The sequence below is a fragment of the Lampetra fluviatilis genome, chromosome 52, assembly GCF_964198595.1.
Source record: "Lampetra fluviatilis chromosome 52, kcLamFluv1.1, whole genome shotgun sequence".
Classification (NCBI taxonomy): Eukaryota; Metazoa; Chordata; class Hyperoartia; order Petromyzontiformes; family Petromyzontidae; genus Lampetra; species Lampetra fluviatilis.
In genome coordinates, this window is record NC_136326.1 from 7,170,797 (window position 1) to 7,198,212 (window position 27,416).

Consider the following 27,416-nt stretch of genomic DNA (forward strand, 5'->3'; position numbering starts at 1 on the left):
GCCGCCTGATGATCAACACGAACGCATGCAGCTGCAGGGCAGCTCTCGTGAGATGTTCCCAACGCTCGGGTTTGCAGCGGTCAATATAACGATCCGTAATCGATGGTTGGAGGCTGGGCGGGCACACGTGACAACGACCCGGCCGCATTTTTCTCCCCTTTAAAGCCGCCGACACTCCATCTCCGCAAGTGCCTCTCCACTGCCCGAGCCTCGTGCGAAGTCGCTTTTTCGTTTCAAACTTCCCCGCAATCCGCCGCGTGACGTGTAACCCGGCGCGGTTTCGAGCGGCGTGCGTCGCTCCTGCTTTGGTTGTTTCACGTGGACGCGAGCCAAGTGGCTCTTAGACTTTCCGGCGGGTGAAGGTGAAACGTGAATTCGTTGGCACGCTGTTGCGCGCGTGACAATTGCATTTGATTGCGTCCGGCGACGGAGGGTCTCGTGACACAAATATATCCAGGTTATCGCATGGCCTTGATCAATTATTATTGTTGGATATAATGAATAAAATACATTTATTTTATTTTGCACCTACGTGACTTTACCGAAAGAACCAAAGATTATGGATTCTTGCAGTCACGAAAACTTCAAATCTAGATTGTTGGATATGTTTCTGCGTGTCTGTGTGAGCCTGTTGTTCGCTGGGTGAGTCTATGGGTCTCTATGTATGTATGTATGTTGAACTTATTTCGCAACGTACGTAGCCAACCGTACTAATCAGAGGTGCGAGTGAGTCTATGGGTCTCCTTTTGAGTCTATGGGTATCTTTGTGAGTCTATGGGTCCCTTTGTATGTCGATCGGTGTCTGTGTGGGCCTATGAGTCTCTGCGTGAGTCAATGGGTCTCTGTGCGAGCCAATGGGTCTTTGTGTGAGTCGATGGGTCTCTGTGCAAGCCTATGACTCCCTGTGTGAGTCTATGGGTCTCTGTACAAGCCTATGACTCTCTGTGTGAGTCAATGGGTCTCTTTGTGCGAGTCAATGGGTCTCTTTGTGCGAGTATGTGGGTCTCTGTGTGAGTCAATGGGTCTCTGTGCGAGTCAATGGGTCTCTGTGTGAGTCAATTGGTCTCTCTGTGCGAGTCGGTTGGTCTCTGCGCGAGCCTATGGGTCACTGTGTGAGTCAATGGGTCTCTGTACAAGCCTATGACTCTCTGTGTGAGTCAATGGGTTCTCTGTGTGAGTCAATGGGTCTCTGTGTGAGTCAATTTCTCTCTGTGCGAGCCTATGGGCCTTTGTGTGAGTCAATGGGTCTCTGTATGAGTCAATGGGTCTCTCTGTGCGAGTCGGTTGGTCTCTGCGCGCTCGAGCTCCGATGATTAAACCACTGCCAGCACATCGCAGCTCCTAAATGAATTCACTCGCACGGCGCCTTATCACCCGAGGACCGGCGAACAAAAACCCAAACTGGAAGCAGATGCTTCATTTTTTTCTTTTGACCTCGGTATGGTTCGAATTGTAACATCCCCAGGTGGGGGAGAACCGCAGGCGTGGCAGAAGCTCCTCCGTTTCTCACCCAAATCATCCATCCAGCAGCGAATCCACGATAGCTGTGACGACGACGAAGACGACGAGGATGATGGTGATGATGATGATTAAAACCACTCACCGATAGCTCGCTTTCTTTCTCGCTTCTCTCTCGAGCCTGACTTACATGAAACAAATAGGCCGGGGGAGGGGAGGGCGTTGAGAGAGACGCGAAATTGAGACGTAGTAGTCTGAGTATCGAAGCGAGCTGCTTCGGAGGGAATGAGGCTTTTATGCAAAGCGTTGGAGCGCGACCCTCGCTGGCGGATTGGCGCGTGGGTTTCGTCTCGTGTTTGACGACAGCCCCCTCCCCCCAACACCAGCGCACCCGGGGGGGGTCTGCCGATTGCTGATGCGCACTTCATCATGCGTCAGGCAAATTCACACGGCACCTCTCATTCAATATCCCTGCCGGGTGGGGTGGGGGGGGGTGGAGGCTGGGGGGTGGGGGGTGGGGGGTGGGGGGCACCTCGCGTGTTTGGCGTGCGGTGGCAGCGGTGGCTACGCAAGTGGCCTGTCTGTGAGCCACCCTTGGCGGAGGAGGATGAGGCGCACCACGTGGACGTGCCACGGGAAGGCCGAGTGGTAACATCGTGGACTCAACAACAGCGTGGACTCAACAACAACGTGGACTCAGCAACAGCGTGGACTCAGCAGCAACGTGGACTCAACAACAGCGTGGACTCAGCAGCAACGTGGACTCAACAACAGCGTGGACTCAGCAGCAACGTGTACTCAACAACAACGTGGACTCAGCAACAGCGTGGACTCAGCAACAGCGTGGACTCAACAACAACGTGGACTCAACAACAGCGTGGACTCAACAACAACGTGGACTCAACAACAGCGTGGACTCAGCAGCAACGTGTACTCAACAACAACGTGGACTCAGCAACAGCGTGGACTCAGCAACAGCGTGGACTCAACAACAACGTGGACTCAACAACAGCGTGGACTCAACAACAACGTGGACTCAACAACAACGTGGACTCAACAACACCGTGGACTCAGCAACAACGTGGACTCAGCAGCAACGTGGACTCAACAACAACGTGGACTCAACAACAACGTGGACTCAACAACAACGTGGACTCAACAACAGCGTGGACTCAGCAGCAACGTGGACTCAACAACAACTTGGACTCAACAACAACGTGGACTCAACAACAGCGTGGACTCAGCAACAACAGCGTGGACTCAACAACAGCGTGGACTCAACAACAACGTGGACTCAACAACAGCGTGGACTCAGCAGCAACGTGGACTCAACAACAACGTGGACTCAGCAACAGCGTGGACTCAGCAACAACAGCGTGGACTCAACAACAGCGTGGACTCAACAACAGCGTGGACTCAGCAACAACAGCGTGGACTCAACAACAACGTGGACTCATCAGCAACGTGGACTCAGCAACAACAGCGTGGACTCAGCAACATCGTGGACTCAGCAACAACGTTGCCAGCAACTGTGTGGACTCCACCTGCTCCCCACCCCACCCACCACCACCCCCTCGCTCGCTCGCTCGCACTCGTGGGGTTTTTTTCTCAGGTGCTCCGGTTTTCTCCCACGTGATAAACTAACACTCGTCGCTAAATTGGCTGAGGACATCTAAAAATAAACAACAAGTAAACAAAACCCTACAATGTAGTAGCAGCAAGACCCTCCTGAGAAACAGTCCTACAGCTCAGTGTGGCTCTCTAGGATAAATGACTAACAATTTTTCTTTCCACTGTAGGCTACGTACGGTGCAGAAGTTCAACATACACTCGTACATGGGAGCTATCGCCCGTGGTCGCGCCTTGGATTTTCCCTGCGTCACGCCCGGTTTTCACCTTGGGATTTGAACCGTGGCTTTGACTTGACGCTCTGACCTTTGACCTCACGAACCACGACCCTAATCCACTCTGATCTTTGACTTCACGAACCACGACCCTAACCCACTCTGATCTTTGACCTCATGAACCACGACCCTAACCCACTCTGATCTTTGACCTCACGAACCACGACCCTAACCCGCTCTGATCTTTGACCTCATGAACCACGACCCTAACCCACTCTGATCTTTGACCTCACGAACCACGACCCTAACTCGCTCTGATCTTTGACTTCACGAACCACGACCCTAACCCACTCTGACCTTTGACTTCATGAACCACGACGCTAACCCACTCTGAACTTTGACCTCACGAACCACGACCCTAACCTGCTCTGAACTTTGACCTCATGAACCACGACCCTAACCCACTCTGATCTTTGACCTCACGAACCACGACCCTAACTCGCTCTGATCTTTGACTTCACGAACCACGACCCTAACCCACTCTGACCTTTGACTTCATGAACCACGACGCTAACCCACTCTGAACTTTGACCTCACGAACCACGACCCTAACCTGCTCTGAACTTTGACCTCACGAACCACGACCCTTACCCGCTCTGACCTTTGACTTCACGAACCAAGACCCTAACCCGCTCTGACCTTTGACTTCACGAACCACGACCCTAACCCACTCTGAACTTTGACTTCACGAACCACGACCCTAACCCACTCTGACCTTTGACCTCACGAACCACGACCCCCCGAGTGCACTCTGATCTAAACTAAAACTAAATAATTTTAATTTCACCAGGCAAGGCCCACTGAGCTGTTACGTAGCTCTTTTTCAGAAGCGACCTGGCCACAATTGCTCCCTCGACGAAGTGGCTTCTCGTTGTGTGGAAATCTAACGCAGACAAATACTCTAAATGCACGTTTCTAAACGTGAAGGGGGAAAACCGGAGGACCCAGAGAAACATTCACACGACCACAGTGTGAGAAAACGGGAAAACTCCAAATATAAAGCAGGCATCAGGGTCGAGATATAAACCCACGACTCTCTTGTATACCAGGCGAGGTAGTTAACATCTCGACACCATTCAAACTTTAAATATACAGCAGGCGTCAGGGTCGGGATAAAACCCACGACCCTCCTGTATACCAGGCGAGGTAGTTAACATCTCGACACCATGTAAACTACAAATATACAGTAGGCGTCAGGGTCGAGATAAAACCCACGACCTCCTGTAGATCCGGCGAGGTAGTTAACATCTCCTAGCCACCGTGATGATGATGATGACCGAGAAACGCAAACTCCAAATATACAGCAGGCGTCAGGGTCGGGATCGAACCCACGACCTCCTGTACACCAGGCGAGGTAGTTAACATCTCGCCACCGCGACGCACCCTAATCATTGACTTTACGAAACAAGGGCCCAGAATACCTCCATTCGTTGTCCACTGCCCGTTGTTTATCCCCGACCGGGGCAGGCCTTGTCTGGAAGGGCGAGACGACGAAACCGTTTGGGGAGCTCTCGCGGCGTTCGTTCGATCAACTTCCCAGGCTAGGACTCGTTCACGTCTCCACATCGTCGCTTTGTCAAATCTTGGACCACATTTTTGTTCCGCTTAAAATGCTCATAACAATATTGTGTAGCCGGGGTTAAGCCAATCGACGTACTGCACACATTCAATTTAAATGTATTACAAATCTCGGCTAAATGTAACCATTTCGATTTAAAGCTTTCGTGACTGCAGGGATTCATCTTCTTGGTTCTTTCGGTAAAGTCACGTAGAATGGAAATAATAAAATAAAATAAATAAAACATAAAAAAATAATTCTTATTATTTTATTATTTCCATTCTACGTGACTTTACCGAAAGAATCAAGGAGATAAATGTAACCAAGTCACGTAGGTAAAAAACATTTAAAAGTAAAATAAAATAAAAATCACGACGTTTCGGAGGCAACACAAGCTTCCGTCGTCAGGTGGTACCGTCACAGCCACGACAGCTGTATCAAGTAAATGAGAGATTGCAGAAGCCACCACTCCGTTTATATAATGGTTGGAGGAGGTGGTGTTGCAAGGGCCGCATACTTTTATCAATATGGTAAGGTGAGGCTTAAGACTAAGAATAGACTGCATAACAAAGGCTGAGCCTTTGTTATGGAGAGGTGCGGTTTGTGACTCAACCTGTAACAGGGAGACCACCAGGTTAATAGTCTTGCGATAATGTTTATCGCAAGACTATTAAACCGATATTTCAAATCTAGGATTTTGTTCGTCACCTCTGTACACTTGAGTATATGGGTCTCTGTATGAATATATGGTCATCTACATGAGTCACTGGTAACTGGGTTGAAACCATAAACTCACTACAATTGAGAAGCCGGTTTAATCACGACTGAATCTATCAGAGTATGGGTCCCTGTGAGTATATGGGTCTTTATGTGAGTTTATTGGTCTGTGTGTATGTGTGTTTTTGGTCTTTGTGTGAGTGGTTTGGTCTCTGTGTGGGTATATTGGTCTCTGTGTGTGTTTTTGCGTGTCTAAGTGAGTCTATTGACCTCTATGTGAGTCTATTGACCTCTATGTGAGTCTATTAGCCTCAATGTGAATCTATTGGTCGCTGTGTGTGTCTATGGGTCTCTATGTGAATCTATTGGTCTCTCTGTGAGTCTATTGGTCACTGTGTGTGTCTATGGGTCTCTCTGTGAGTCTATGGGTCTCTGCGTGAGTCTATTGGCCTCTATGTGAGTCTATTGACCTCTATGTGAGTCCATTGACCTCTATGTGAGTCTATTGGTCGCTGTGTGTGTCTATGGGGGTCTATGTGAATCTATTGGTCTCTCTGTGAGTCGATGGGTGTCTGCGTGAATCTACCTTTATGTGAGTCTATTGACCTCTATGTGAGTCTATTGGCCTCTATGGGAATCTATTGGTCTCTCTGTGAGTCTATGGGTCTCTGCGTGAGTTTATTGACCTCTATGTGAGTCTATTGGCCTCTATGTGAGTCTATTGGTCTTCATGTGAGTCACTGATGACCAGGCTGGGACCATCAATTCACCGCACGTGAGAGCCCAGTTTTAATCGCTGTGCTCGGGCGGCTCCAACTTAATGGACATGTGTGAAAAAATAGCTAAGTATAGCTCATCGGATTCCTCCGTTACAACTAAATATTCAGATTCTCAACCTGAACTTGGATCCGAACCCCTAAACCCCGGGCTCTCAGGGGTGCTGTCGCGGGTGCTCTTGCCCTGTGAGCCGTCCGGGCCTCCTCTAGCAGTCGGGCCCTGCTAATGTGATGTATAACTGCAACGGCGGAGAGAGTGCAAACGGTGTCCGTTGATTAGACGTGTAACCACGTATTGATTTACCGATTAAAATTGATTCCTGCGTTCATGATGCGAGCGTAGGAATTGTGCCACGTTACAAGAACCACGCGCGCGCACACACGGAGTGCGCGCGCGCGTGTGTTTTATTATCCATAGTAATTCAATACGTGCGGCGCCGGTTGTCGATCCACTGCTGGATGAAAGACACAGAAAGGGCATCCACTTCCGGTCGTGCGGGCGGGCGGAACGGGGTGGGGGTGTTTGGCCATACATCGCCGCACTGGGCAGTGCAGGTTGGTGAACGGGGTGGGTCAGTGGGTGGGTGGGCCGGTGGATGGGTGGGTGGGTGGTTGGATCGGCTGGTGGATCGGTGGATCAGTGGGTGGGTAGGTGGATGGGTGGGTGGTTGGGTCGGTGGGTGGGTGCATCGGTGGGTGGGTCGGTGAGTCGGTGGGTGGGTGGGTGGGTCGCTGGGTGGGTGGATCGGTGGACTGGTGGGTGGATGGGTGGAACGGTGGGTGGGTGGATCAGTGAGTGGGTGGGTCGGTGGGTGGTGCAGATCTCACTCGCCACTCGATCATAGACGCCGTGACCAGGAATCGAACTCAAGGTGCATTGCTGGGCTCGAAGCACACAAACAGCCACGCGATATCCCACGGCCCCTTTACCCCACAGATTTGGCGGAGGGTTTTTCAAAGTTGTCACCTCTAACCCCCACGCCTCGTATGCTTTGCTCACAGGCCAGGTGCCGAGTCACCATGTGCCGTACAGGAGACAGCTGCCACTGGGGGTGCCCCAGGCTAGACCACACAGCAGCGATTATCGCCCCCTTACTGGCAGACTAACGGCGCCACTATTCTTTCATTACATTTTGGCGTGGATAGTCAGAAAACTCACCACGCGCGCTCACCTCCTAATCCCCCCCCCACCCACCACTCCATATCCCCCCTCTCTCTCTCTGGGTAATTGACCGCCCTAACGAGCTCGTGACGTCGCTGCCGTTGCAGATCATTGCCTTCGACGAGCTCAAGAAAGATCTCTGCGCGTCCACGGATCCGGAGAGCAACCCCAATCAGGTGAGAGGGCCACAGTTCGTGGCGCCTTCCACACGCGCCCGCTGGGCGTCATTGCTTCCGAGTGGGCCGCCTTCTCGCATCGGTGGCGACGACAGCGTTCGTGCGGTGATCCACACCACACCTCGCTGCTGCCTCCTGATCGCTTCAGGCCACATGCGGCTGCATAGCCACCGCTGGCGGTCTGAGCCCGGTCACCGTACGGCACGCAACGACAAAAAAAACCATGCGCCCATCATACTAAATTTGGCGATAATTCCAGCTGTGACAATTCGAAGTACGGAACGTTGCACGTTGCGAGACGGTTGATAAGGGGGCACGGTGGTGGCAGCTTGGGGGATAGTGCCTCATCCAGCAGTGGAGAGACCACGGCCGATGATGACGATTACGACGGTGACTGTTGCTGAAATTGTGAGACAAAATGTGTCCACTCCGTTCCGTGCGCTGTGCCTCTTCTCTCTGTAATCTCGCGGGGGTGGTGGGTGGGGTGGGGGGTGAATGAGCCATCGTCGACGCTCTCTCCGTTACCCTTTAGCTTCGTCCCCGTAGATTTAAGCCCACGCCGGGAGATTATCGGCAGCAGCGGCGGCGGTGGTGCAGATCGCGCACACTCATTCCGGCGGAGAGATAAGTTTCAAATTTTTCCGCCACGCCAAGTTGCCCCCAGTACCAAGGGCAACGAAGGGGGAGGTGGTGGTGGTGGTGGGGTTGTAAAATTCAACACGGCTCGCTGCGCTGAAGGCAAAGACGGCGTCCCAGCAATTGCCAGCTCACCCCCCCCCCCCCCCCCACATTCGCGTAACCGCTGGTTGGGGAAATAAAGTGCTTTCTGGGCTCCCAGTTCACCGTTTTTCCCTGCAGGGTTCGTGTATGGGAACAAAACCGCTCTGCCTCACTCACCTGCTCACCCGTGTCCGGCAATGAATGCAGGCGAGGCAATGTGTGGGAGGCCGCTGCCTTCGTTATCTGCGTGCATCACCACCCCTACCCCCACCACTCCCGGTGCCAACCTAGCCAACCAGTTCCTTTTCGCTGTCAGCCTGAAGCCACTCTCTCTCCTCTCTCCTATCGCTCTCCCTCCTCGTCTCGCTGTGTCTCCTCTCTCGTCTCTCCCCAAGTGCCACGCTCTCGCCAAATCCACGCGCGCACGGTTGGATTGATCCTCTTATTCAGACCTACTCTTGGTTTTTTCGGTAAAGTCACGTAGGTAAAAAAATGAAATTAAAATTAATAAAAATAAAATAATAAAAAATAATAATGATTTTATTATTTTTATTATTTTTTATTCTTTTATTTTTATTAATTTTTCTTTCATTTTTTTTACCTACGTGACTTTACCGAAAAAACTAAGAGTATGAATCCTTGCAGTCACGAAAACTTCAAATCTAGAATTATTCAGACCTCTTAGCCAGACCTCTTAGCCGGACCTCTTAGCCAGACCTCTTAGCCGGACCTCTTAGCCAGACGCGGCCGTCTGGAATCATCTCGCATGCCTGGCCCACAGACATTGCGTGCCGTTTTGGATGATGGAAAGGGGGGGGGGGCTCAGAGACCACCCGCACGTAAATAATAGATGTGTCGTTCAACCCGCCACCACCCGACACAAACAATTAGATAAGGTTTGTCACGTAAGCAACACGTGCCAATTCGTTACTAGTTCAACAAACAGGTTGTGTGTTGGAGAGTAAATCCCACCCACAACATTTACAATTCTTGTACAGACACTCCTCTGCTTACTAACGAGTTAGGTTCCAGAGGCCTGTTCCGAAGTTGATTTGTTCGTAAGTCCAACTTTACTCCTGTCGATTGCAAACATGTTGTACGACATGTACACTAAACACGGGCAATGGCTTTAAATGTTCTATAATCTCCTGTAGATGTTGATGCCACTGGTTCTTCACGTTCTGTAGATGAAGATGCCGCTGGTTCTTCATCTTCTGCAGATGTAGATGCCAATGGTTCTTCATGTTCTGCAGATATAGATGGCACTGCTTCTTCACGTTCTTCAGATGGAGATGCCACAGATTTTTCACGTTCTGCAGATGTAGATGCCACTGATTCTTCACATTCTGCAGATGTAGATGCCACTGGTTCTTTACGTTCTGTAGATGTAGATGCCACTGATTCTTCACATTTTGCAGATGTAGATGCCACTGGTTCTTTACGTTCTGTAGATGTAGATGCCACTGATTCTTCACATTTTGCAGATGTAGATGCCACTGGTTCTTCATGTTCTACAGATGTAGATGCCACTGATTCTTCACATTTTGCAGATGTAGATGCCAATGCTTCTTCACGTTCTGCAGATGTAGATGCCACTGATTCTTCAGGTTCTGCAGATGGAGATGCCACAGATTTTTCACGTTCTGCAGATGTAGATGCCACTGATTCTTCACATTCTGCAGATGTAGATGCCACTGGTTCTTTACGTTCTGTAGATGTAGATGCCACTGATTCTTCACATTTTGCAGATGTAGATGCCACTGGTTCTTTACGTTCTGTAGATGTAGATGCCACTGATTCTTCACATTTTGCAGATGTAGATGCCACTGGTTCTTCATGTTCTACAGATGTAGATGCCACTGATTCTTCACATTTTGCAGATGTAGATGCCAATGCTTCTTCACGTTCTGCAGATGTAGATGCCACTGATTCTTCAGGTTCTGCAGATGTAGATGCCACTGATTCTTCACATTTTGCAGATGTAGATGCCACTGGTTCTTCACGTTCTGCAGATGTAGATGCCATTGATTCTTCACGTTCTGCAGATGTAGATGCCACTGGTTCTTCACGTTCTGCAGATGTAGATGCCACTGGTTCTTCATGTTCTACAGATGTAGATGCCACTGGTTCTTCATGTTCTGCAGATGTAGATGCCACTGGTTCTTCATGTTCTGCAGATGTAGATGCCAATGCTTCTTCACGTTCTGCAGATGTAGATGCGACTGATTCTTCAGGTTCTGCAGATGTAGATGCCAATGCTTCTTCACGTTCTGCAGATGTAGATGCCACTGATTCTTCACGTTCTGCAGGTGTAGATGCCACTGGTTCTTCATGTTCTGCAGATGTAGATGCCAATGCTTCTTCACGTTCTGCAGATGTAGATGCCACTGATTCTTCAGGTTCTGCAGATGTAGATGCCAATGCTTCTTCACGTTCTGCAGATGTAGATGCCACTGGTTCTTCAGGTTCTGCAGATGTAGATGCCAATGCTTCTTCACGTTCTGCAGATGTAGATGCCACTGATTCTTCACGTTCTGCAGATGTAGATGCCACTGCTTTTTGACGTTTTGCAGATGTAGATGCCACTGATTCTTCACGATCTGCAGATGTAGATGCCACTGGTTCTTCAAGTTCTGCAGATGTAGATGCCAATGCTTCTTCGCGTTCTGCAGATGTAGATGCCACTGGTTCTTCACGTTCTGCAGATGTAGATGCCACCACTGCCATCTATTACACGGCGGTTGAACTTACGACTCTCAGTCCGAACGGGCAACTGGACATACTGAGAGGATTGTTCGTATCTCTGAAAGATCGTGAGTCGAATGTTCGTGAGTAGAGGAGTCCCTGTATTGCGCGACCTTTCGCCGGTAATCACAACAGCCAGCCTCATCAAGCGACATCCAGAGTTCTTTCGGTAAAGTCACGTAGAATGGAAATAATAAAATAATACAAATAAAACATAATAAAATCATTCTCACGACGTTTCGGCCACAACGCAAGCAGCCGTCCTCAGGTGAAGAACAGGTCTGAAAATAAAAACAATTATCATATGTTTACTGGCAAATGAGGTTCCAATGGTGTAAATGCTTGCCCCGAGCTCTCATACTCTGATGGTGCATTGTCTTTGAGTTGTGCGCCTTTTGGCGTCATCTGGTCCAACCCATGTGAGACTAGGCTCTAAGGAAAGCTGTCTCGGGCGTGGACCAATCAACTTCAAGGACAGTGCATACATTATCAGAGTTGTGTTTTTTGTTTGCATCATGACTGCAGGTATTGTGGTCGATGCAAACATGACTCCTCGTAAAAAAGGTGTCAGTTTTGTTGCCAGATAGAAGGGTAAAAAAACAATTATGACATCCAGAGTTGTTTTGGTTGATTGTTTTGTGTGCGTGAAGATTCACATGATGCCCGGGGCGATCAGAGATGTTAGGCTATCGCAAAGGGATCCGCCGACTCTCTGAGTTGGCCCGTTGGGAAAAAAATCTGTGCCTCTCCTCGATCAACTCAGCCTTAAATGGGTATCCTGCCTGGTGGCTGTGTGTGTATGGAGGGGGGGTAGCGCACTACACTACGAACCCGACGACCCGAGTTCGACTCCCGCTCACGGCCAACATCAGTGGCAATCATCTGGTCACCTGTCCTTGGCTTCCCCTAGGTCGACTCAGCCTTAATTGAGTTACCTGCTTTCCAGTATGTGAGCAGCAGCCCTTGTAGAGACAAAGGCGGCCATAGCGTGGTTCCTGGCCTTAATAGGTGTACCGTGTTGACCTTGATGGGTGCTCGCGAAAAGCACCTGCCCTGACAGTCTGGTAAGGCTATGACGGTGGATTGTGTGTGTGTGTGTTGAACGCACGTGTGTGTGTTTTCACATTTGTACCGATTCGATAATAACGGCTGTTGGAGGGGGCCCTTAATGAGATTGCGCGTCAGTCTGAAGCTCTAATTGGGGCCAGAATTGAGTTAATGACTTGTGGAAGATGGGTTTTTTTTACACTCATTAATAATGCATCTCATTGATCTTAACGGAACCCCCACCTCCCCCACACCCCCCCCCCACCACTGCATCTGGCAACATGTGAGCTCAACAAAGGCTCCTAATGTGATAAACACGGAGAGTGATGTGGGAACAAAGCACGTGTCGAGTCGTAATAACACACACTCTGGCCTTTACACGAAGCACAAAGGACCAACGCGGAGACAAAGGTTCCCCCAAAACAGGCATGTTGAAAGTACGGCCCGCGGGCCAATAACGGCCCGCGGGCAGATTTCATATGGCCCGCAGCTTCGGTCTTATAATGTGTTATTTATGGCTCGCCAGCTCTGTAAGAATAAATACATCATAAAACTCATGGAAATTTAAGGTATTCTATACAGTTTGTTCAATGTTATCTGACTGAATGAAAGGCGGAATTGGTTACATTGTCATTTGAAAAATAAAGGAAATTGTGACAATGAAATTGTTTTATAACAGTGTGTGTATTTCCACGTAACTTTTGTGGTTAAAAAAATGTCAAAAGGAACTATTGGCCCCCGGGCATCTTCACTTTATCAAATGTGGCCTTCTTTGCAAAAAGTTTGGACACCCCTGCCCCCAAAAAGCCTTAACACCCTCTTGTGGCATGTGCTGTCAGAGAGCGCCAATGAAGCCCGGAATCACGCAACGAGAGAGGCAACACGTACAGCCCGGTTTAGTCTCCCTACTCGGAGATGTTCTAACACCACGCCAGGCTGAGTTGAGGCTGAGTCGACCTAGCGGACGCACAGGACCGGTTCAGATAATCGTCACAATTTGGTGTTGGCCGTGAGCGAGAATCGAACTCGGGTCACCGGGTTCGTAGCATAGCGGGCTCACCGCTACACTACCGATCTACCCCTTGAATCACAAAGACAGTGACAAAGATCCCCCGCATAGCCTTCACAGACTGTTGGGGCAAGTGGTGTTAGCGAGCACCTATGAAGGCCAGTACATCACACGAGGGGGTGGGTGGCCAGCACCACGCGCCCGACCGCGCGAATCATACACGCGCCATACAAGGTGCCCCCACTAATCACAGCTGCTTGAGCAACAGGCCCAAAGTAACGTCCGGCGGTCAGCAACAAACAGCACTATTGTAAATGTTGTGGATTTACTCTCCAACACACCGGTGTGCTATACTAGTGTAGTGCTTTAAAGCTTCCGTGACTGCAGGGATTCATATTCTTGGTTCTTTCGGTAAAGTCACGTAGAAGGGAAATACACCCGATGATGAAACGTCGTGAGAATTGTATTGTTTTATATTTTTTACTATTTTATTATTTCCCTTCTACGTGACTTTACCGATAGAACCAAGAATATAGTGTAGTGCTGTAGAACCACGCAGAGACGAGGAATTCTATAATTGCTGTTGCCGTTTAATAAAACACTGTTACACTCAACATCGTACACTCACACTAGTGTAGGTTCATTCTATCTCGGTCCTTTACCCCGGACACTGAATACCATTTGGGTTCTAGATTTGAAGCTTTCGTGACTGCAATAATTCATACTCTTAGTTTTTTTTTCGGTAAAGTCACGTAGGTAAAAAAATAAAATGAAAAATTACTAAAAGTAATCATAGAAATTAAACTAAATAAGAAATCACGACGTTTCGGAGGCAACACAAGTCTCCGTCATCAGGTGGGACCGTCACAGCTAAAATTACTGCATCAAGTGAGGCAAAATTCCAAAAGACCAGCCCTTAAATACAAATTAAGGGGAGAGGGGCTTATCAGAATGTGGTAACCAGGGAATGGAACGTTGGGGTGGTGGGCGGGGCTACAAGAGACATTGGTCAACGTCGTCAATGTGTGCAAGAGAACAATCGGTGTACCTCGACCTAAACCGTTCTTAAATACAAGTTAAGGGGGGAGGAGGGAGGGAGGAGCTTATCTGAGTGTGGTAGCCAATGAATGGAACGTATATGGAGGGGGGGGTCCTAATCTCAGCTACCCTATGGGCTCTCCCACTCTGCCCGGAGCGGTGGGTTCAGCCAACACCGCTCAGCGACGAGGAGAGAGAGAGACTTTCTTCCAGCCGTTCCCTACCCTGGCTCCCTACGACGACCCCGCCTCCGTCACGTGACCCCCCTTAAGAACCCTTTGGGCGGCTCCTCCCCCCAGCTCGGCTCCGCTCATGTTCCCGAAGGTGCTCTCCAAAGCCCCTCACGTCCCCCGTGACGTTACGTCAAGGCCGTTACGTCAAGGCCGTAATTATAATATAGATTGGGGGGGGGGCACATACATCCCCCAATATTCAAATATGTTCAAAATGTCCCCCACAATATATTGCTATAAGATAGATTTCTGTTTCATAATCTTGGATCTTTTGGTAAAGTTACGTAGAAGGGAAATAATAAAATAATAAAAATGAAACATTATAAAATTCTCACGTTTCGACCACAACACAAGCAGCCGTCCTCAGGTGAAGAGCAGAGCTGTCGGAAAGACAGCGTCCTAATGCTGTCTTTCCGACAGCTCTGTTCTTCACCTGAGGACGGCTGCTTGTGTTGTGGCCGAAACGTCGCGATAATTTTATTATGTTTTATTTTTATTATTTTATTATTTCCTTTCTACGTGACTTTACCGAAACATCCAATAATATGAATCCCTGCAGTCACGAAAGCTTTAAATCGAGATTTCTGTTCATATGATTGTGGTTATGGTTGTACTTTATAAATCCCTAATCTCTGCCATTACATACAATGAAACAAGAAAAGGTAAAAAAGAAAAAACGGAGCAATGTAATACAATACACTATTAGACATTATTGTAAAAAATACATAAAAAGTTAATCCTATGTGTTAGTGAATTTTTTTTATATTTTAGACAGGAAATGGCAGGAAATTCGTTTTCAAATTTACATTATTTTTTCTAGGGGAGGAGGGGGGCCCAAGCCCCCTGAAAGATTGGTTCCCCCCAATGTTGTCTCCATGGCTACGGCCTTGCGTTACGTCATTCTTGACTGTCAACCCGCTGACACCAACCCTCTGCTCGCCCCCTCATTGGTTACTCACAATACTCCCCTCCACCAATAACGAATTGGCACGTTCCGGTCACGTGACACGCCTTACTAATTGACTAGGTCGGGCGGTGGCGGGTTTAACGACACATTTATAATGACGCGATCTATTCCGACAACCTCTATTATGAGCACATCTGAGTTATAACGGTCAAAGTGCGGTCCTGTTTCGCCGAATGAGCGACGGTGAGGGCATTGGTGGGTTATCTCCAGTTTACAGTCCATTCCACATTTCCATGACGGGGGCGAGTCGATCCATAGGACAACCTCTGTTGACTTCCCCCACGAAGTGGTGGTAGGAAGAGTGGAGTACGTTTCTTGAATTGAGCGATGTTATTGTTGTTGTTGTTGTGAGAGCTGGGGAGAAAAGTGACGATGATGATGATGGGAGGAGAGAATTCCACAGGAGGAGTGCGAGGGATAAAGCAGAGAGAGAAGTGAGGTGACCTGCGGTGTGGTGAGTGAGTGGGTGCATGGGTTGGTGAGTGAGTGAGTGTGTGAGTGTATGGATGAGTGGGTGAGTGAGTGGGTGGGCGAGTGGGTGAGTGGGTGAGTGGGTGGGTGGGTGAGTGGGTGGATGGGTCGGTGAGTGAGTGTATGGATGAGTGGGTGAGTGAGTGGGTGGGTTGGTTGGTGAGTGGGTGGGTGGATGAATGGGTGGGTTGGTGGATGAGTGGGTGGGTGATTGGGTGAGTGAGTGGGTGGGTGAGTGAGTGAGTATGTGAGTGGGTGGGTGAGTGAGTGGGTGGGTGGGTGGGTGGGTGAGTGAGTGAGTGTGTGAGTGGGTGGGTGGGTGAGTGAGTGAGTGAGTGGGTGAGTGAGTGAGTGAGTGAGTGGGTGAGTGAGTGGGTGAGTGAGTGAGTGGGTGAGTGAGTGGGTGGGTGGTTGAGTGGGTGGGTGAGTGGGTGGATGGGTCGGTGAGTGTGTGAGTGTATGGATGAGTGGGTGAGTGAGTGGGTGAGTGAGTGAGTGAGTGGGTGAGTGAGTGAGTGTGTGAGTGGGTGGGTGAGTGGGTGAGTGAGTGAGTGAGTGGGTGAGTGAGTGAGTGAGTGGGTGAGTGAGTGAGTGGGTGAGTGGGTGAGTGAGTGAGTGGGTGGGTGAGTGGGTGGATGGGTCGGTGGATAGGTCGGTGAGTGAGTGAGTGTATGGATGAGTGGGTGAGTGAGTGGGTGGGTGGGTGGGTGAGTGAGTGAGTGAGTGGGTGAGTGAGTGAGTGGGTGGGTGAGTGAGTGAGTGAGTGGGTGAGTGAGTGGGTGGGTGAGTGTTGTTGTGACCTTGCAGTGTGGTGAGTGAGTGGGTGGGTGAGTGGCTGGGTGAGTGGCTGGGTGGGTGGGTGGGTGAGTGGCTGGGTGAGTGAGTGGCTGGGTTGGTGGCGGGGTGGGTGGCTGGGTGGGTGGCTGGGTGAGTGGCTGGGTGAGTGGCTGGGTGAGTGGCTGGGTGAGTGGCTGGGTGGGTGAGTGTTGTTGTGACCTCCGGTTTGGTGGTGGAACACATTGCCGATGATACGAAACGACAATAAATTCCACGATAATCGCATCGTCCGTGCAGCAGATTATCGTCGCGTTGTGGCTCGCAGATTGTCACTTTCATCTCCTGACACAATATTCACGTGATGACAGATGCAAAACAATTTATAGTTGTGAAGTATTGGAAAATGACGGCAGGAAACTCCTTGACGGGAACACACTTCTTTTATTAAATCTTGACTTGTAACAATACAACGCGTGGCCTCTCTTCTTCACACCGCACTTCTCTTGACTCAGGATTCTGTGCTGCCGGCTCTCTGTGCCTCGTGTAGACTCCGCGCCTCGGCTACACTCCTCTCTCGCCTCGTGTAGACTCTGCGCCTCTGCTACACTCTCCACTCGCCTCGTGTAGACCTCGCACCTCTCTCGCTGGCTACACCGTATGCATACTCGGCTCGTGCAGACCTTCCTCTCTCGCTGGCTACACCGTATGCATACTCGGCTCGTGCAGACCGTTCTCTCTCGCTGGCTACACCGTATGCATACTCGGCTCGTGCAGACCGTTCTCTCTCGCTGGCTACACCGTATGCATACTCGGCTCGTGCAGACCGTTCTATCTCGCTGGCTACACACTATACATCACTCAGCTTCTACTCTCCATTACTCTCCTCTCCGGGCTCTATCTCTGCACCTTCCTCTTCATTCTTAGATGGTTCCACTTCTGCCCCTTGCTCCTCTGTGCATCACCTTATATACCCCTTCTTCCCGGGAGACGGAGCGGGTGCGGACCTCAACGTCGGCACCGCTCCTCCGTTACCCAATCCCCACGCGCTATCCCCACGATCCGGTTCCGCTCAGCGCGTGTTTCCACTCTCCGACCAATCACACCGCGCTGCTACCCGATCACTCCCTCTGGGCGCGTCACCGGCACACAGCCAATCAGCAGCACTACCCCCACCCGCGCACTGACGCCTGCTCCTCCCCGTCAGCGCGCGTCACCACACACACACCCGTACATACGCGCTGGCACACGACATATACACCCAGCGCGTATCACCACTACATCACCCCCTCCCACATAGCTCGCAGCCGGCCCGGCTGCTAACAACAACCAACCACGACGATAAAACGACAACCAACAAAAAAAAACCCCATAACCCCCCGAGTGTGCCCCGTAACATAACACAACAACAACAACAACAAGAATAACTATGTACAGATTGACAATGAACGCGAAAAGTCAACAATAACACGATACGAGCAAATTCGAAACGAACGCGCCCCACGTCCCTGCGACTACACGCAGTGACGAGGCGCTCCAACTGCCCCGACTCCTCACGAGGCAGGTCATGCAAAGTAGCACGACCTGGCGCGAGTCCGTCTGGCTGGTCCATCGTATGGGGCGGGACACTGACGACCGTCCGGCGGTTCCGGCCGCTCCAGACGGCGCGGAACGGGCCTGAAAGGGCCGGCCCCGCCGCGGAGATCCGGCCGCCGGTGATCGGCAGCTGTCAGTTCCGAGACACCTGGGAGCAGATCAGGCGACAATACGTGTGGATCAGGCAGAGACATTTCCCCCTCTGGGTCGCCGGTCACGTCACACGCCCGGCCATCACGACACAAGGGGAGGCCATATGGAGGCGAGAACGGTTTCAGTCGGGAGGGGTGAACGTACCACCGGCGCTTTCCCCACTTTATCTGAACGCATTGGGGCCGTGCAACGCGCACAACCTCCACGGGTCCCCTCCACGGTCTCAACAATTTAGGCGACGTAGCCAAGGGTGCCTGAGGGCAATGCAGCCAGGCCCTGTCACCTGGTTTCCATTCGTGCATGGACACCTTCCGTGCCCGCAACCGTTCATTAGCAATTTGGCGAGCCCGCGAATTAAGCCGTGCGGCCTCCCTCGCCTCTGTCAGCTTATGAATATTAAACTTAATATGTTCTGCCAAATTAGAATTAGTTCGTGGAGCGGACAGGCCAAGTTGCGTTTCTATTGGCGGGTCAGCTTCCCGACCGTACATCAAATAGAATGGGGAAAACCCCGTAGCTGCATGGGGGGCCATTCTATACGCGGCAAGGACTCCCGGGACCTGCAGGTCCCAATCTACATGTGCCTCGCACACCTGCTGGCACAGCATGGAAGTCAAGGTTTTGTGGAGTCTCTCCACCATCCCGTCAGTCTGCGGGTGGTACGGGGAGGTACGCACCTTCTTGGTACCCAACAGATCGCACACCTCTTGCAACAATTTACTCGAAAAATTTTTACCTTGGTCGGTCAGCAGGCGTTCGGGAGCCCCCTTGTCCAGGACATAGCCCTGGACGAAGGCATCCGTCACAGCCGCTGCCGACTGGTTAGCGAGAGGCCACGCCATAGGCCATCGGGTAAAGTATTCGACCCCCACTAACAAATATTTATTCCCTCTCGGCGTGACTGGGAAGGGCCCCAAAATATCGAGTGCAACGAGCTCGTTGGTACGCGAGACCTGAATAGATTGCAGCGGTGGATTAGCTGCCACGGCCGGTGGTTTACGCCTGGCGCACTCAACGCACCCCTTCAGAATATGCACCACATCACTTCCCATTCCCGGCCAGTAATAGTCACGCTGAAGCAGGGCAAGCGTCTTGTTAACTCCCAAGTGCAAGAGGCGTTCGTGTGCCGCCAAGACAACCCTCCCCCTCACAGCGGAAGGCACCACGAGTGCGTTCTGCCGGGACAAACTGTCCCATTTCAATAACACGCCCCGCTCAAGTACATAGGAGCCGGTACGCTCCTGGTCCCCCTCGGGACCCCCAACCTTGCGGCGCAATGCTAGCAGCGAGCTGTCCGCCATCTGGAGGCGGCCCCATTCGCTGAGCGACAGCGAGAGCAGCGAGTCCCGACCCTGAGAGGCAGTGGAATCATCCCCACTCGGTGCGCCCGCTGTCGCAGCCAGTGCCCCCATCTCCCCCGCAAGCGTCGGTTTACAGCGCGCCGATCCCGACAAACACGCGCATTCATCACAAGGCAACAACCGCGACAAGCAATCGGCATTCGTGTGTCGCAACCCCTTACGGTACGTAGTCGTAAACTGATAGTCCTGGAGGACTTCCAACCACCGCGACAACTGGCCCGAGGGCTGGGCGACCCTCAATGAATACTGTAGCGCCGCGTGGTCCGTTCGGACTGTAAAGTGACGACCATACAGATATGGCCTAAACTGCTGCACAAAAAAAACAATGGCAAGCAGCTCGCGACGGGTGACACAGTAGCGCTGCTCCGCCGGAGACAACACCCTACTACCGTAGGCGACAACTCTTTCGACACCCCCAACGACTTGGGATAGCACCCCCCCAATGCCCGTGTTGCTAGCATCCGTGTCCAGCAAAAAGGGACTGGCAAAATCGGGATAACACAAGGGTGGGGCACCCACCAAGGCGTCCCGGAGGGAGCGAAACGCGGCCTCCTCCTCCGGTCCCCATTTGAACTTCACTCCCTTCGCCGTTAGAGCGTGCAAGGGTTTTGCAATAGTGGCGAAGTGCTCAACGAACCGCCGATAATAAGAAGCAAACCCGATGAAACTACGCACGTCGGAAACGGACGTAGGTGTCGGCCACGAACCGACACAATCCGTCTTCGCGGGATCGGTGGAGATCCCCGAAGAATCGACAATGTGACCCAAGTATCTAACGGACCTACGAAGGAGGTGACATTTGGCCGGTTTAAATTTCAACTTAGCCGATCGCATTCGCAAGAACACCCCTCTCAATCGCCGGAGGTGTTCCTCAAACGTTTTACTGAAAACAATGACATCGTCCATATAAATCAAGCATGTATCCCACTGCAAGCCCGACAAAACCAGCTCCATAAGTCGCTGAAACGTCGCTGGAGAGGAGTGAAGTCCCATGGGTAACCGGTTAAACTGGAACAGCCCCCCTGGAGTCCGAAATGCTGTCTTAGGTTTCGACTCTTCGTCGAGCGGCAACTGCCAAAACCCCGATAACAAATCAAGAGTCGAAAAATATCGCGCACCAGACAATGCATCGAGGGACTCATCCATCCTGGGGAGCGGATACGCGTCAGCCACAGAGATCTTATTCAGGCGACGGAAATCAACGCAGAATCGCAGGGACCCGTCCTGCTTCTTAACCAGCACAATAGGCGCTCCCCACGGGCTAGAGGAGGGTGAAATAATATCGGCTTCTAGCATATCGTTAACAGCCGACTGAACATGTTCCTTCTCCACGGGACTCAGTCGGAAGGGATTTAGCCTGACCGGCGCCGCATCGCCCGTTTCAATGTGATGGTGCAACAAATCCGTGCACCCAATGTCATACTTATGTTTACTGAATACATCAGAGAATTCAATGAGCAACTCGCGCAGCGCACCCAACTGCGCCGCCGACAAATCGTCCGAGGCGGCACATAACGAATGGACCCACTCAAGGTCTTCCCTTGGCTCAACGTTCCGCGCGGGGCTCGAGCCCACCTGCGCAACCAACCCATCATCCCCAGGAACCTGCGCCGCGTGAGCCAGCACGGTGCCCTGCGGGATGACAGCTGGTCGCGACCCCGCGTTCAAAACCATCACAAACGGATCCCTGTCAGCCCGCACCAAAGTGTGAGCCACCGATAAATCAAGACCCCCAACAGCCTTGTTAGAAGGACCCAAAAGCATACTCTGTCCCGAAGCCTCCTTCACCCATGGTTTTCGCAACCGGAGGGGAATCAACATCTGTGAACCCGGGGGCACTTGCACTGTCTGCGTCGCCACCGCTTGTATCGTAGCGCACGCCGTCCGAATGTCAGTAGGGCCCGTCAAAAATGAAATCCGGCGACCCGATGGCAGTTCAATGCATCGTTGATCGATAAGAATTTTAATGGGCATTTTAGCCAAAAAGTCAGTGCCCAAAAGACACGGAACTGCCAAAGAAGACGAAACGAAAACGGGCCCCGACAATTTGATATCTCCAATGCAAATGGACGCCCTAACCTGACCGATAATGCCCAACGATCCCCCATTAGCGGCGTAAAATGGCACATCCACTGGAAGCAGCGGACGACATTGGACTGGAAGAATATTATAAATGAGGTCCGATATAATAGTTGCCGATGCCCCCGTGTCCACTAACACCCTAATCTCAACCCCATCAATAGATCCCGTAACAACGGACGAACCCGCCGAAGCAGCCACAATTCTATGCCCCAATTCCGCCCATTCAATGTCTCCCTGGTCCCGGCCGAACCCCCCTCGCCGAACCGAATCCCCGAACCTTAACCGGCCCTCCTCCGCCGCAACGCGGCGTCCCATGTGTGCCGAATAAACAGGCCGAGCGTGTGAGGTGCCGCGACTTGCCGGGGATTGTAGAGATGACTTGGGCTCTCGGTCGTCGTCCAGCCGAGCTCCCATGGCGCGCTGCCGCGGAGCGCGGCACCCGGACGCCACGTGGCCCCGGAGGCCGCAGTTATAGCACGTGACGAGGGTCGGAGTAGATCTTGGTTGCTCCGACTTTCGGGCCGATCGCAGAGGCGACCGGGCCCCCGGCCTCCAGTCCCCTGGTCGTCCCGTGGCGAACGCCTCCTCTCGTGGGCTGACGACTTGGGGTTCAGCGACCACCAACCCCGGGGCTGCGACGACAGCAGCGTTGCAACCAACGCCTTGCTTCCGTTGTAGGGCCTCGTGCGCTTGAATACTCGTGGCGACTCTCAAAGAAGAAATATCAATGTCGTCAGCTGTGTTGATAGGGACCCCCAGGTCCTGCGCCAACTTGAGCAGCTGCTCCAAAACCATCGCGTCTTGGCCCTCCTCGTCCATCCGAGGGAACGCAGCATCAGCAAGAGCCAGCAACGCCGTGCGATAGGCCAGCGCGGTCTCCGTGGCCGCTTTCCGTCTTGCGTAGAACTGATGGCGGCATGTAGAGGGAGGCCCGTAAACCCTGGCCAACAAACCCAGCGCATCCTTCAGCGTGGAGCGGTCCGACTTCCGTGCAGCCCTGAAGGCCGCGAGCGCATCGTCGTCCAGCATGGCGGGCAATGCCCGCAGCGCCGTAGCATCGGACCACGCTGACATCTCTTGATGCGCCAAAAACCTTCGCTGAAATTGGCCCCAGTCTCCGCCTTCCGCCTTGAAGGCTGACAACGTGGGCAGGCGCTGCTGAAAAATGAAGTCATCCGCCTCGTGGTTCCTCTCCGCCTGTCCGTCGGTGTCTAAGATGGCGGCTCCAGCAGCAGACGTAAGATGGCGGACCCCCTCGCGCGCTGATGAAGTCGATGCGCGCGCTTGGGAACCCACCACCACGTGGCGCTCGCCGTTCCCGCCAAAAGTAGGCCCAGGCGCAATGGCGGGAATCCCCCATTCGTTTTGGCGGGAATCTGCGGGGCGACCTTGTAAAATGTCCCCCACCGTCCCCGCTCCTCCCGACGAGCTGATCTCCGCCAAGATGGACGCGGCGGCGAGCAGCAGCTCCGCCAGTCGGGAGTGCGCCTCACGAAGCCCGGCGTCTGTCCCCGGTCGCTCGGCCGGCGCCGTCGACGGACCCTGCAGCGTGGGCAAGTCCTCTTCCTCACCCCCCGCCACCAGCGGCTCCGAGTCGTCCAGGTCTTCCTCGCGGTCAATCCCGTGGGTCCTACGGGTCTTCCTCGTCTCCATACTTGGAAGCCCGTTTCACTTCTGACGCCAGATGAAGTATTGGAAAATGACGGCAGGAAACTCCTTGACGGGAACACACTTCTTTTATTAAATCTTGACTTGTAACAATACAACGCGTGGCCTCTCTTCTTCACACCGCACTTCTCTTGACTCAGGATTCTGTGCTGCCGGCTCTCTGTGCCTCGTGTAGACTCCGCGCCTCGGCTACACTCCTCTCTCGCCTCGTGTAGACTCTGCGCCTCTGCTACACTCTCCACTCGCCTCGTGTAGACCTCGCACCTCTCTCGCTGGCTACACCGTATGCATACTCGGCTCGTGCAGACCTTCCTCTCTCGCTGGCTACACCGTATGCATACTCGGCTCGTGCAGACCGTTCTCTCTCGCTGGCTACACCGTATGCATACTCGGCTCGTGCAGACCGTTCTCTCTCGCTGGCTACACCGTATGCATACTCGGCTCGTGCAGACCGTTCTATCTCGCTGGCTACACACTATACATCACTCAGCTTCTACTCTCCATTACTCTCCTCTCCGGGCTCTATCTCTGCACCTTCCTCTTCATTCTTAGATGGTTCCACTTCTGCCCCTTGCTCCTCTGTGCATCACCTTATATACCCCTTCTTCCCGGGAGACGGAGCGGGTGCGGACCTCAACGTCGGCACCGCTCCTCCGTTACCCAATCCCCACGCGCTATCCCCACGATCCGGTTCCGCTCAGCGCGTGTTTCCACTCTCCGACCAATCACACCGCGCTGCTACCCGATCACTCCCTCTGGGCGCGTCACCGGCACACAGCCAATCAGCAGCACTACCCCCACCCGCGCACTGACGCCTGCTCCTCCCCGTCAGCGCGCGTCACCACACACACACCCGTACATACGCGCTGGCACACGACATATACACCCAGCGCGTATCACCACTACAGTTGTAAGCAAACGGCAATTGCCATTTAGACGGGCGCTGTTGTCACACGCGTGGACGGCGCGTCGCCTCGTCCGTCCGTTTTTTTGCGGCTCGTTTCATAACGGGGCTCGTCGCTTGCTCAGCTGGCGAGCGCATCAGCGACGGCGACGCGGATGGGTGAAGTGGCAACCGTCAGAGAAGCCCGTGGCAGCCTCGTGGCAGGCTCCTTGCAAGCTCGTGGCAGGCTCGTGGCAAGCTCCTTGCAAGCTCCTTGCAGGCTAGTGGCAGTCTCGTGGCAGGCTCCTTGCAAGCTCCTTGCAGTCTCGTGGCAGTCTCGTGGCAGGCTCGTGGCAGTCTCGTGGCAGGCTCCTTGCAGTCTCGTGGCAGTCTCGTGGCAGGCTCCTTGCAGGTTCCTTGCAGTCTCGTGGCAGGCTCCTTGCAAGCTCCTTGCAAGCTCGTGGCAGGCTCGTGGCAGAGTCGTGGCAGTCTCGTGGCAGGCTCCTTGCAGGCTCGTGGCAGTCTCGTGGCAGGCTCCTTGCAAGCTCGTGGCAGGCTCGTGGCATGCTCGTGGCAGGCTCGTGGCAGGCTCCTTGCAGGCTCGTGGCAGGCTCCTTGCAGTCTCGTGGCAGTCTCGTGGCAGGCTCCTTGCAAGCTCGTGGCAGTCTCGTGGCAGAGTCGTGGAAACCTCGTGGCAAGTTCGTTGCAGGTCCGTGTTGGGTGATCAGCTGCAGCTGAAACTTTTTTTTAAGTAAAGCTGCACACAACTGTCAGTCAGTCTGTTTCTCTGTCAGTCAATCAGACTGTCTGTCTGTCAGTGAGTATGTATATATATATCTATATGTCAGTCGGCCTGTCTGTCTATCAGTCTGTATATTGAATCTGACAGTCAGTCAGGCTGTCTGTCTGTTTAGTCAGTTTGTTAGTCAGTTTGTCCGTCTGTTAGTCAGTTTGTTAGTCTGTCAATCTGTCAGTCAGTCTGTGAGTAAGTCTGTTAGTCAGTATGTCAGTCTGTCAGTCTGTTAGTCTGTCAGTCTGTCAGTCAGTCTGTTAGTCAGTCTGTCAGTCTGTTAGTCTGTCAGTCTGTCAGTTTGTTAGTCTGTCAGTCTGTCAGTCAGTCTGTGAGTAAGTCTGTTAGTCAGTCTGTCAGTCTGTTAGTCTGTCAGTCTGTCAGTCAGTCTGTTAGTCAGTCTGTCAGTCTGTCAGTCTGTCAGTCTGTCAGTCTGTCAGTCTGTTAGTCTGTCAGTCAGTCTGTTAGTCAGTCTGTCAATCTGTCAATCTGTCAGTCTGTTAGTCTGTCAGTCTGTCAGTCAGTCTGTTAGTCAGTCTGTCAGTCAGTCTGTTATTCAGTCTGTTAGTCAGTCTGTCAGTCTGTCAGTCTGTCAGTCTGTCAGTCTTCATCAACGCCCTGCAATCCACGTGTCCACGCCGTGAGACGGTTCTGAGTGAACGACGCCAATGTTTGAGCCCCTTGCCTGGTGCCCAGAGAGAGAGAGAGAGGACCACGGATATAATCTGGGCAGGGCCATCGGAGGTGATGAGACCAGAGCCGCTCCTGCGAGGTCTAGGTGCAATCGGCACGGCTGAGCGGAGGTTTTCGCGTGGAGTGTCACCGAGTGCCTTTGGTGTGGGCGTGGCAGTGGCGAGCGGTGGCGCAGGGGTTAGTCAGTCAGTCAATCTGTCTGACTTGACCCAATCTTTGAAGAAGTTCAACCTACGTACACGCTCCATCATGGAGGTGTTTTGGGGGAGATCGCGTTGATATAAACGCGTCGTCAGACCCGCCACCACCCAACGCAGCCGATGAGTAAGGTTCGTCACGTGAAACGACACCTGGCCGATTTGTAACCAATACAGCACACCGGTTGTAAGCGTTGAAGACTAAAACCCCCCACAACATTTGAAATTCGTTTACCGTAACGTTTCGCCGGTAAGTACACTAACAACAACAGCAGCCAGCATCATCAGGCAGTCTTAAATAAATGTGATATCTTCGCCCGTGAGCCAATCAGTGTTTTTTGTTGTTTTGTTATTTTCTTTGAAGCTATCTACGTGACGTTTACCGAAAGACCCAGAGAATATGAATGGTATGCGTATACATCACATACATTGTACACTATGTAACACGATTTTTGTTCCTGCGTAGTAAGTGTGATTTTTCAATTTCTTTAGCCTCAAAAGTATAGAAAATTTATATTATTCCGTACAAACCTTGCGTTTGTGGCCAGGACTTTATGTGAAGGAATGACACAAATGCACACCGCGTTTTTTCATTGAACATTTTTGAAAACATCACTGTCCTGGTCACAAAAGCAAAGTTTGTTGGGAATAATAGTAATTTTCAGTACTTTTGAGGCATAAGCAATTAGGAAATAACACTTACTTCCCACGAACAAGAAAGTGTTATTAAAGGAGTGGATTATTACCTTTGCTTTTGTGTCCTCGTCACAAAAGCAAAGTTTGTGGGTAATAATAGCCATTTTCTGTACTTTTGAGGAATAAGCAATTGGAAAATAACACTTACTACCCACGAAAAAAAATGTCACACTGTGAATTATTATTCATTCGCTTGTTTACCCAGGGAAGCCTCGACTCATTCTCAGGATGGTCCTGCCGACTTGTTTTTTTGCAGTAGCGAGGCGCTGCTGCTTCGGAGCAATCCCAAATAGTGAATTTGCAGGTTCATTTTATAGTATCGTGAGGCTATGGGGCGCTGCAGTGGCGAGATGTTAACAACCTCGCCTGGTATACAGGAGGTCGTGGGTACGATCCCGACCCTGCTGTATATTTGGAGTTTGCGTCTCTCTCTCATTATCATCAGGGTAGCTAGGAGATGTTAACAACCTCGCCTGGTATACAGGAGGTCGTGCGTTCGATCCGGGTCCTGACGACGCCTGCTGTGTATTTGGAGTTTGCGT

The 27,416-nt window shown here is 51.9% G+C and overlaps 1 protein-coding gene across 1 annotated transcript in view; it reads left to right on the top strand.

Annotated features, from left to right (window-relative positions):
• The window catches only part of LOC144949121 (protein cornichon homolog 1-like), a 131,016-nt gene that overhangs the window by 51,122 nt on the left and 52,478 nt on the right, over positions 1–27,416 (top strand). Inside the window, exon 2 of the mRNA XM_078878976.1 lies at positions 7,683–7,751. Coding sequence (XP_078735102.1) covers positions 7,683–7,751 — 69 coding nt within the window. The remainder of the gene's footprint in view (positions 1–7,682; positions 7,752–27,416) is intronic.